General features: G+C 42.0%; 1 protein-coding gene across 1 annotated transcript; it reads right to left on the bottom strand.

Moving 5' to 3' along the window:
- Nucleotides 1–1,410: 1,410 nt before the first annotated feature.
- Nucleotides 1,411–6,441, bottom strand: Polr3k (RNA polymerase III subunit K). Its single transcript, XM_021194321.2, has 3 exons — nucleotides 6,251–6,441; nucleotides 4,647–4,734; nucleotides 1,411–2,496 (listed from the first exon to the last, which is right to left on the bottom strand). The coding sequence occupies exons 1-3, from the start codon at nucleotides 6,359–6,361 to the stop codon at nucleotides 2,369–2,371; spliced, it is 327 nt and encodes a 108-aa protein (XP_021049980.1). The 5' UTR covers nucleotides 6,362–6,441; the 3' UTR covers nucleotides 1,411–2,368.
- Between the last annotated feature and the right edge of the window lie 4,433 nt (nucleotides 6,442–10,874).

Below are 10,874 nucleotides of genomic sequence, written 5' to 3'. Positions count from 1 at the left end.
CCCAACCCCAACCCCAACCCTAACCCTAACCCCTAACCCTAACCCTAACCCTAACCCTAACCCTAACCCTAACCCTGACCCCTGACCCTGACCCTGACCCTGACCCTGACCCTGACCCTGACCCTGACCCTAACCCCTAACCCTAACCCTGACCCCTGACCCTGACCCTGACCCTAACCCTATGACACTATACCTACCTGTGGCTATTTAAAGCCAAGTGGAATCTGAATTGTCTTGTTTGTGCTCCATTTTCCTCCTCCGCTTTCTGTGGCTCCCTGTCTCTACAACTCTTAGCTTTGCCTCCCTTTTACCTGTCCAATCACAGGCTTCTTATTGTATTAATAATTAAATTAATTGGACAGGGAAAATCCTGCCACGTAACCAGAATATCAGCTTTGCTGAGAAAAGTTTGCTGAACGAACTAACGATGATGCAGGCAGAAACATGGAGCTTTATCATCCCTTCCAACTCCTGCTACCACTCACAGGCTGAGCTGGACCTCCACATACTCCTGCTTCCATCTCTGTAGAGAATCTCTTGTGCACAGTGGAAAAAGCATTCACCTCTCAATAAAAAAAAACCTATGGCCAACGAGTGAGCCAGGTAATAGAAGGTGGGACATCTGGCAGAGAGGGTGAGAGGAATTCCTAGAAAAATAGACTCGAGAAATTCACCTGGACACAGAAGAAGAGAGCTGCATTAAACTGAGGACCAGGTAACCAGCCATGTGGTGGGACTTAGACTAGAATAAACGGGGCACTTAAGTTATGAGCTAGTCAGGGAACAGGTCCAAGCCTATGGCCTAAACATTTATTTATAACTATAATTAAGTTTCAGAGTTATTTTGGGGAACAAAGAGGCTGGGTAGAAAACCCCAAGGTTATACCTCTCAAGTGATAACACTGCACGTCTGTACCACCCTTGGGTAGTAGTTTAAAATACTGATAGATATTGCCCTATTACCTGGAGAAACTATTGCATCAACTTCTACTCCCACCAGCAAGGTGAGAATGTCCTAACCCTTACCAACAATAAACATTTTCATTCTTCCTCATACCTCTGCCATCCAGTGCCAAGAACTGAGCCCAGAGCTTGGCATATGCAAGTGCTTTAATATTCAATACACCCTCATTCAAAGAAGACTAGGTGGCTCTACTTTGTAACAGAGTTATTTAAAGGAGATAACCAACAGAATTCGAAAGGCTTGAAAGCAAACAAAGATCAAAAACTTCAGTGAGCTTTGGTTTATGAATTATTCATCTATATCACTATTTAAGGATTTTGAAAACATCAGATACTCATGGGAGGAATCTGTTATTTTAGATTTCCTTACTAGCTACATTCCTTATCATGTGCATAACTGTCCAACACAGAACAGACCAACACTTCCCACATACAAACATGTCCACCTTACAGAGCAATACTATTTATTAGTGGTTTCAACAAATATGTAACTTTTCTGTTACTCTTGTTTGGTAGAGGAATTCATGCTTGTGAGCTCTCTGAGATACTCTCAAGACACTCTCATCAGAAGTTGGTCCATATATAAGCTCATTCTTCACATAGCCTTAAAATGTAACCTTTCTAAATTTATTGAGGTTGAAATAGATTTTTGGGTGGGGTTCAAATGGGGCACAGGCTCTACTTTAGACCTTTCCCCAAATCTGGTAACAGAAAAATCATCCAGAAAGTCCAACTCACAGTATAGTTTTGTTTAGTTATTAATCATACAAGATGAATTAAGTAATTCCAGACTTTTAAAGTGATTTTAAGTATTTTTGTAAGTATTTTTCATAATTTCTCTAGAAAGAAAAAAAGGGCTAGAGATATAGCTCAGTTGGTAGAGTACTTATATAGCATGCATGAGGCTTAGAGTTTAATCCCCAGAACTGCATTAAATGAAAATAGTTCACATGCCTATAACTCTAACACTTTTGTGACAAGAGGCAAAAAGATTAGAAGGTTCAAGATTATCATTGGCAGTGATGGCACACACTTTTACCCCCAGCACTCTGGAGGAAGAGGAAGATGATCTCTGAGTTCAAGGTTGACTTGGTCTACATAACAAGGACAGCAAGGACTATACAGAGAAAACCTGTCTTGAAAAACTAAAAAAAAAATTTTTTTAATGGCTATAAACCAAGTTCCTAGCTTGAATGGTAAGGAACAGGACCTGAACCCAAGTGAGCATCCTTATGTGTATCTCCCAAGGACCTGAGGGCCCCTATACATTAAGGACTTTATCTGCTAACGTGCAGATGAGTTACATTTCACCCTGATCCTTCACCACAGAAGAGTCAGCTTACTATCATATAGCAAAGACCTTCAGTACACAAAATTCATGCTTGCAGCTGGACAAGTCCTGCCCTTAATCCCTCCAGCGATGTCCACACTGAGCATTGCAGCACTTATAGAAGGTGGTCATTGGCTCGTCAGCAGAACGGGTCTGAAGCTGCATGAAGTAGGCACGGGGATGTTCACATTTTGGACATGGCTCTGACAAACAGAAAAGCAAGTTATCCACATTACAAAAACATTGTTAAGTGTTGGTAAACATCTCATCCCCATGCTCAGCTAGACTCACTTGCCAATGGCAAGTCTGCCAATAGCAACATCCTTCCTACAGCACATCAATAATGAGACTAGAGAGACCTTGTTTTATAAAAGCAACAAAAGCCTTGAAATTTGAAAATGAGTAGAGGCTTAAAGTTTTTTTGAACCCCACTCCCCTTCTATCCCTGGGTTCCACTTCCCTTCTCAAATCTGGTTGAAGAATGGCTGGAAAAGCATGGGAAGGATCTATTATAGTCTGTTTGTGGGAATGTAACAGAAATACACACCCACTGAGGTAGTACACAGCTATAATCTAGCACATGGGAAACTGAAGTAAGAGGCTTACTATAAAGCCAGCATGGAATACATAGGGAATTCTACCTTAAAGATAAACAAATAGATTAAAAACAAACAAACTTTAAGCCTCTACTCATTCTCAACTTTCAAGGTTTTTGTTGCTTTTATAAAACAGGTTCTTGAGGAAGGCCTCGAAGTCACTATGTAGCTAAGATAAAATTGAACTCCTGATTTTCCTGTCTCCATCTCTCAGTTGTACTACCACACCTTGCTAATGATAACTTTTAACATAGAAGATCTGTATACTCCTCTATAGAGGAAAAGACTGCTAATCACACACTGCTAATCCTTCTAAAACAGGTACTATTTAAGGTCATCTTTCATTCCATTATCACATTTAAGTCTATGAGACATAAATCAAGATGTAAACATTACTTTTTAATACCCCCAGTTGCACCAGGCGTGCTGGCACACGCCTTTAATCCCAGCACTTGGGAGGCAGAGGCAGGAAAATTTCTGAGTTTGAGGCCAGCCTGGTCTACAGAGTAAGTTCCAGGACAGCCCCCCCAAATACCCCCAGTTGTTATCCCCCCCTTCCCTTTTAATTTTTTAACATTTTATGTGCATGTTTGCCTTCAGGTATTCTGTGAACCACGTTCATGCAGTACCCTTGGATGCCCGTAGAGGGCATGAGATCACCTGAAACTACAAGGACAGAAGGTCTGAGCTGCCATGGAAGTTGGGAAGGAAACCCAGTCCCATACTCTTAACCACTGAAATCCTACCCAACTATTTATTGGTTGACAGACTGACTGAGACAGGGTCTCATGAAGCCCAGACAAGCACTGAGCCTTCTGCCTACACCCAGAGAGCACCAGAATTATAAGCTTGAGCAACCATGCTTCGCCCCTAGTTATAATTTTTTAAAATTCATATAATAAAAAATAATATGAAAATAAAAGACCAGGACTGATTATTTTTTCCGTGTTGGTATTTGAAAATACATACAACATAACTCTCGAGAAGCCTACACCTGCTAGAGCATGGATCTCTCTTTCTCTCTCAACAACTATGTTTACATCAATGTTGAAACTATTTTGTAATAAACTCCAAATTTGCTTCAAAAAGAGAATATGCACCAGATTTATTTTTAATTATACCTTTCCATATCTGACTTGAGAGTCTAAATGAAACAACAGTTCAGGTATCAGTATGGTAACTGTCCTTTAAAGAATACTTGAAAGAATCTAATTTAAACAACCAGGTGGTAGTGGCACATGCTTTTAATACCAACATATGGGAGGCAGACAGGTGGATCTCTGAGTTTGAGGCCAGCACAGTCTACAGAGCAAGTTCCAGGACACCCAGAACTACACAGAGAAACCATGTCTCAAAAAACAAAATCAAACAGCAACAAAAATGTGAAACCTTGTTTAGAGTTAGTGTTAGTGACAAACACTAGCTATTTGTCATTACTTTGTTATTTACATCTTCTTAAATTCTTTTACGCTTACACGTTGTGTGTGTGTGTGTGTGTGTGTGTGTGTGTGTGTGTGTGTGTGTCTGTGGTGGGTTGTACGTAGTCGAAAAAAAGTTTCCATGAATCAGCTCTCTCCTACTCTCTGGGCACCAAGAATCTAACTGGTTTGGCAACAAGTGCTTTTACCTACTAAGTCATCTCACTGGCCCTAATAACAGACAGGGTTGCATTATAATAAATTTATTATTATTAAATATAATAATGAGTAATAATAAGCAGGGTTGAGTCACTGGCTCTGTTATGGAAAAACCCTTACCTGCAGTAGAGTCCACATTCTCCCATGCAGCTGCTCCACCAAGCACATCATCCACTTCTTTTAGCTTTGGATACTTTCGGTTTGTTACCTAATAGAAACAAGCCATCAGATTTGAAATAATTGTACAGTTTTACAAGTGGGCCACCAAACTACAACCTCCGTCCAGCATTCCCTCTACAAAATTTATCTTCTTCAAAGAGCAGTGTGAGTCACTGAAATGTAGGTCTTGTGACTGGGATGCCTCACAACACAGCACAGAGGTTCAATATCAAAGGTCTCTAGAAACAGAAGGAAACACCAGACAGCAGGAAGAAAAAACAGCCTAGTAAAACCTTACTCTTCTCTCATACCCCTAAGACACCTAATAATCCAACAGGAAAGTCATTTAACTGGGTATACCAGCACTCCCTAGGTCACATTTGGCTGCTTTCCTAAGTTTATCAAGCATCCTTCTAATTTTGAAATTATGTCACAACTCATCTTACCACAAATCCAGACTCTAAACTCCTACCATACAGCTCTAATGAGCAAACATTAAAAATGAGATGTCCATGGTGGCTCACAACCACCCATAACGAGATCTGACACCCTCTTCTAGAGTGTCTGAAGACAGCTACAGTGTACTTACATATAATAAATAATCTAAAAAAAAAAAAAAGAATGAGATGCCACCAAGGCCCAGTGGTGCATATCTGCAGTTACTGAACTAAAGACACTGAGGTAAGGAGGAACAAGAGTTGAAGAGTACACAAAACACCAAGGGCTGGAAATACAGCTTTCTGGGTTCCAACACAAGCACCATACACACAAAATAGCAACAATGATATAAAATATTAGAAGGCAATGAATTCTGTGAAAAATATAAAAGGAATGTGGATAAACTGAAAGAGCTGGGGTTTGGTTTGTTTCGTGTGTGTGTGTGTGTGTGTGTGTGTATGTGTGTGTGTGTGCTATGCAGCCCATTCTCCTGCCGCAGCCTCTCCAAGTGCTAAAATTATAGACACGCACAAACAGCCATAAGGGCTGGAATCTAAATAAGGTAGCCATTATTTTAAAAGAGAAGTGGGAGAGAGATAGAGAAAGGAAGAGGGAAACAGAGAAGCATACATGCACTTATACACGGGGCTGGGGGGGTGAGGTGGAGAATGAATAAGTGTGAAATGTGTCTGTGTAAGAATGACTCGGGCAAAAGGAAGGAACTAACAGTACTGCGTAGATGGTGAAGATTCTCTAGAATAACGACAGGGGCTGGGAGCAAAAGAGCCACAAAAAGAACCCAAGGATTTCAAATCAGAGGCAAGGAGCGGACTGGTACGTCAGGGACTGCACGAGAGGAGTGTAGGTTTAAAAGTTATGAACTAAAATTCTCACAGTTTTTGGAGTATCAGAAAGTGGGCAACGGAGAGCTAGAGGCTGGAAAAATAAATAAATAAAAGGCTTCTACGTGGCCGGAGCGAAGTCACTGGAGTAGCGACTGCTGGACTCGGGGTACCACCTCAGCGAGAGCACAAAAGCCTACCACCGCCTGCAGGAAGGTCTGAGCACGCCGACGCTTGCTCTGTGCCTCTCAGATAGCAGAGAAGGCACCGGTCTGTGGAACTTACCTTACGGGTGATATTATGGACGTAGGGGCAAGTGTTGCAGGCGAAGCGATGGCAACGCTGCCCCTCCTCCACAATTAGTCCGTTCCCGCAGCCCGGGCAGAACAGGAGCATACTGCCAGCTTCCACACGTCGGTTCGGTCTGGCGCTTCCGTGGTGCAGGCGCCCAATCAAAAGCCGTCTCACTTCCTCCGTAACTGGCAACCAGCGATCCGCAAGACGTTCCCAGTAGGCACTGCGGCGGGCAGCCTCGCACAGGCCATTGGTCACCGCAGATAATCCTTCCCCATCCAGCTAGTAGCATGCTATCTCCACGCCCAGCCGTGTCGTTTCTGCGCATGCGCACATGTCTCCCTAGCTGAACCGCCAAGCAGGCTGGACCGATAACGCTGGCAGCACCAGAGTACCCAAGGACTGATGGTCGGTGAGAGGTTCTGGGTGATGAAGAGACACTTGCCGCACTACGAGCCGTGGACGTGTTACAAGAGGGTCATGCTGCTCCGCAATATTCTCATCCGGGACGGACAGAAAATAACCAAATGTCCCAGGAACTTTAGGTTGGTTCAGTCCCCAGTGTTAATACTACGTCTCAATTGCTGTCTGACTGACATATGACCTCCTATCTGGACCTGCCATCCCTTCATCTGGCCATTTCTTCACCTGGTTTCATTCTTGCCTTTCATTTACACAGCTAGACTCAACTCTGCAGATAACAATACCAGCAGCTCCTTTTCACAGACGTCCAGCTGGTTCTTTTATCTCATTTCCTATAGACATTTATATTTCCCAGCTCTGGCTTCTCGGATTTCTTTGAAACTCCTTTCCTCTTTAATCCTCGGCAGCCATTCTTCAACATGAACGTGTGTGTGTGTGTGTGTGTGTGTGTGTGTGTGTGTGTGTGTGTGTTTGTGTGTGTTGTTTTCTGTTTGTTTTAACTATACACAAACTAGATATCCAGGGAGAGGAATCCCAATTGTGGACATGTCACCATAAATTGACCAGTAAATAAGTCTATGGGGGCATTTTCTTGAGTTAAAATTGGTAGGAGAGGGTTCAGCCCATTGCGGGTGGTGTCACCACCAAGCCAGTGGTCCTGGGTGATATAAGAAGGCAGAATGATGGGGCTGAAGAGATTGTTTAGCTGTTCTTCTTACAGTGAACACAGGTTTGATTCCCAGCACCAATATGGTAGCTCACAAACATCCATAACCTCCAGTTCCAGAGAATCCAATGCCCTCTTCTGACCTCCGTAGGCACCAAGCACGTCTTTGGTGCATGAACAAGCATTCCAAAACAAACAAACAAACAAACAACCCTCATACACTTAAGTCTAAGAACAAAATGGAGAGAGAGAAAAAAGCAATTGGGGTAAATCATGAGGAGCAAGCCAGTAAACAGCATCCCACCATGGTAATGGCTTCTGTTTCTGTAGCAAGTTCCTGCATTGACTTCCCTAAACAATGGACTCTTGACATGTAAGCCAAATATTTACGGTATTTTATCATAGCAATAGAAACCTAATTAAGACAGGTATATTTACTGTGTGGTATGTAGTGTGAGATTTGAGAGTTGATAATCAGTTCATAAAAGAAAAAAAACTTCATTCCAGCCAATATTACAAATTAAAGCAGGAATACTTTACAGTTGCTTTCATTGAAACTGCTATATCTTGTGACTTTCATGTTATTAAGCCCTGACATTGTAAAGTCACAAATACATTTGTCCATTTCTGACATAGCACACTCAATGCAATAAGCCATTTTACTAGGTGTGTATGAAATATTTTTCCAGTCAGTCTTAAATATATATAATAAAAAGGTTAAATTTTACAACTAATTTTTTTGATGTTTTATTTTGCCTGTATGTATGTCTGCACCACATGCATTCAGTACCAGCAGTGGTCAGACAAGGATATCAGATACCCTGGGACTGGAGTTATGGACAGTTATGAACTACCCTGCAATTGCTAGAAATAGAACCCAGGTCCTCTGGAAAAGCAGACAGTATTTTTAATTACTGAGCCATTCTTCCAGTCCCTTAATTTATTTTTGTAAATAAATCTGAGGGGCTGGAGAGATGGCTCAGAGGTTAAGAGCACCAACTGTTCTTCCGTAGGTCCTGAGTTCAAAATCCCAGCAACCACATGGTGACTCACAACCATACATAACAAGATCTGATGCCCTCTTCTGGAGTGTCTGAAGACAGCTACAGTGTACTTACATATAATAAATAAATAAATCTTAAAAAAGACAAATCTGAATGCAAAAAAATATATATATATATTAAGTGTCTCTGCCTATTCCTAACACTATCTAGACTGCATTCTATTGGCATGCATGTTGGAGCTGGGAAACAAAGAATCATTAGACATGGCTGCATATGTTCTCTCATCAGCTCAAAGGTAAACTCCAAGTCACACTCTCTAGGACACACAGAAAAGTGTCCCTCAGATTGACAGGTTGGAAACTGACATGGGCATAATGGCTTTTCATGAAGATGGAGTGGGGAGCTGTCATGAACTGTAAATGTAACTTTTATTCTCCTGTATTGTCGTCTCAGAGGCTTACTGCCTGTCTGCTAATCTAGGCCTAGTCCTGGAAGCTTCTACCCTGTAGAACTAATTTAGGCCTAGAAGGTTTTCAGCTTCTGAGACTTACTGCTGAATAAGCTCACCTTTCTAATTCTGAGCTCTGGTTGGCTGGTTCAAATCAGCTGTTCTGGCTCAAATTGCTCTCCAAGCTGACTGATTCAATCTGGCTTGTCTTTCTCAGCCTTTCCTCAATTGCTCTGCTTGGCCTCATACTAATTTTAACAATATGTTCTAATTTTCTGGTACATTCTCTCTTTACCTGTGTCTTCTTTTCACCTTGTTTTCTCTTCACAACCTGTCTCTGTAAAAAACTGTCCCAGGAAAACTGCCTCCTTCCTTCTCTCTCTTCTCATGAGTTAGGTATATCATAGTCTGTAAAAATCTTCCTCTATTTATAGTCACTTTGTCTGCCACTCAATTAGACATCACTTTCAAATATGGGTGACACCTTCTACAAACTAACTTTATCTTCATTGTTTGGTATTAAAGGTGTGTACTAAGGGTGTGTCTATATTCTAGCCAGTGGGATTAAAGGTTGTGTGCTAAGGGCTAAGCCACACCACTACTAGAAACAGTTTTTTCCAGTAAACAACAACAACAAAAAGCCTGCAACAATGAACCTGAAGTTACACCATCCAGCTTCCAACCTTAGTCCTGAAGAACTGATCTAAAAACAGCTGGATGGTGGAGATTTCAACACAGTAACACCCCGAGCAACATCAGACAAGGTCTACCATGTAGATATTGGAGGCCTGTGCTCTGCACATGCTCAATTTTCCTGGTCACTTGTGTGTCTTTTTGTTCCCAAATATTTGCAGGTGAGGAGGCTAAAGCATGGAGCTTCCAGCTCAGGTCTCTGCTGGTTAACTCTAGAGAGGCTGTGCCTGTTCTTTGAGGGATTCTTGGAGAGATAATTTAGGGGCTGATCAAGTCTACACCTGGAAAACTATAGGCTGTGCTGAGTTTATAATGGGATACCCGGCTTGGGCCTGGTAACAGCTTGGAAGTCAAATACTATGTCTGTAACCAGACAGTGAGGGCAGAGTCCAGAACAAAGCTCTAGTACCAGCTGGACCCCTCCCTCTAGTCACATCATTTCCTGTTCTATATTTTACTAGGAACTGAGAAGCAGCTCAGTTCAGATGAGAGACCCATCATTATCTTGTGACGGAGTGTGGAAAGTATGCAAACTACAATCCCACCAGCCAGAATGGGGTTTCAACAAGATCCCCCACAGGATGATCCAGAAAATGAAGTTGAAAGTCAGAGGTGATATACCCTCAGGCAGCCAGAGACTGTTAATACCTCTCATCACATTGTTACATCCTTAGAGTATCAAAGGGAACTGCTTTTTGGAAAGCCTTGAATTTTATTTTTGTCTGCAAAACCAGCTATGGTAAATGGAAATACCTCAACCCACCACTGAAATCATCAAACCCTGTGTGATGGCTATTCCTGGTTGTCAACTTGAACACATCTGGAATGAACTACAATCTAGAAATGTGAGGGCACACCTGTGATCCAGATCTTGAGGCTGGAGATCTTGAGGCATAGTAGCCATGAAAATCTTAGGCCCAGGCAAGGTAGCACACACTTTTAATCCCAGAAGACTGAGGAAAGCAGATCTCTGAGTTCAGGTCATTTTGGGAAAAGCAAGTCCCAGATCCTGGCGTGGTGGTACACACCTTAAATCTCAGACACACCTTTTTCTGGAGGCCTACATAAGGACATTAGAAGAAGGAAGATTGACTCTGGGTCAACTGTTTGCACTTGCCAGCACATCTGTTGAAACCCATTTCTACAGAAAACCAGCTGAAACAACTACCCTGAGCAACTACTAGACTCTTGGACTTCCCATTGTTGAGTCAGTTGGACTATAGACTGTAAGACATTACAATAAATTCCCTTAATATATAGAGACATTCCATAAATTGGGTGACTAGAGAACCCTAATACACCTTGTGAATGTATTATTAGTCAGTAAACCCTAACATTGTTGAAACACAAATGTATTCATCTATGTTTCTAACATGGGGC

Source organism: Mus pahari, chromosome 3 (genome assembly GCF_900095145.1).
Source record: "Mus pahari chromosome 3, PAHARI_EIJ_v1.1, whole genome shotgun sequence".
NCBI lineage: Eukaryota > Metazoa > Chordata > Mammalia > Rodentia > Muridae > Mus > Mus pahari.
Note: the sequence above shows the minus strand (reverse complement) of the source record. Positions and strands in the feature narration are given on the sequence as shown.

Coding starts and splice junctions, on each gene's coding strand:
- Polr3k (XM_021194321.2), bottom strand. CDS start 6,361: ATGCTCCTGTTCTGCCCGGGCTGCGGGAACGGACTAATTGTGGAGGAG. Junction 4,735..6,250: donor TCCATAATATCACCCGTAAG/GTAAGTTCCACA, acceptor TGTTTCTATTAG/GTAACAAACCGAAAGTATCC. Junction 2,497..4,646: donor GAATGTGGACTCTACTGCAG/GTAAGGGTTTTT, acceptor TCTGTTTGTCAG/AGCCATGTCCAAAATGTGAA.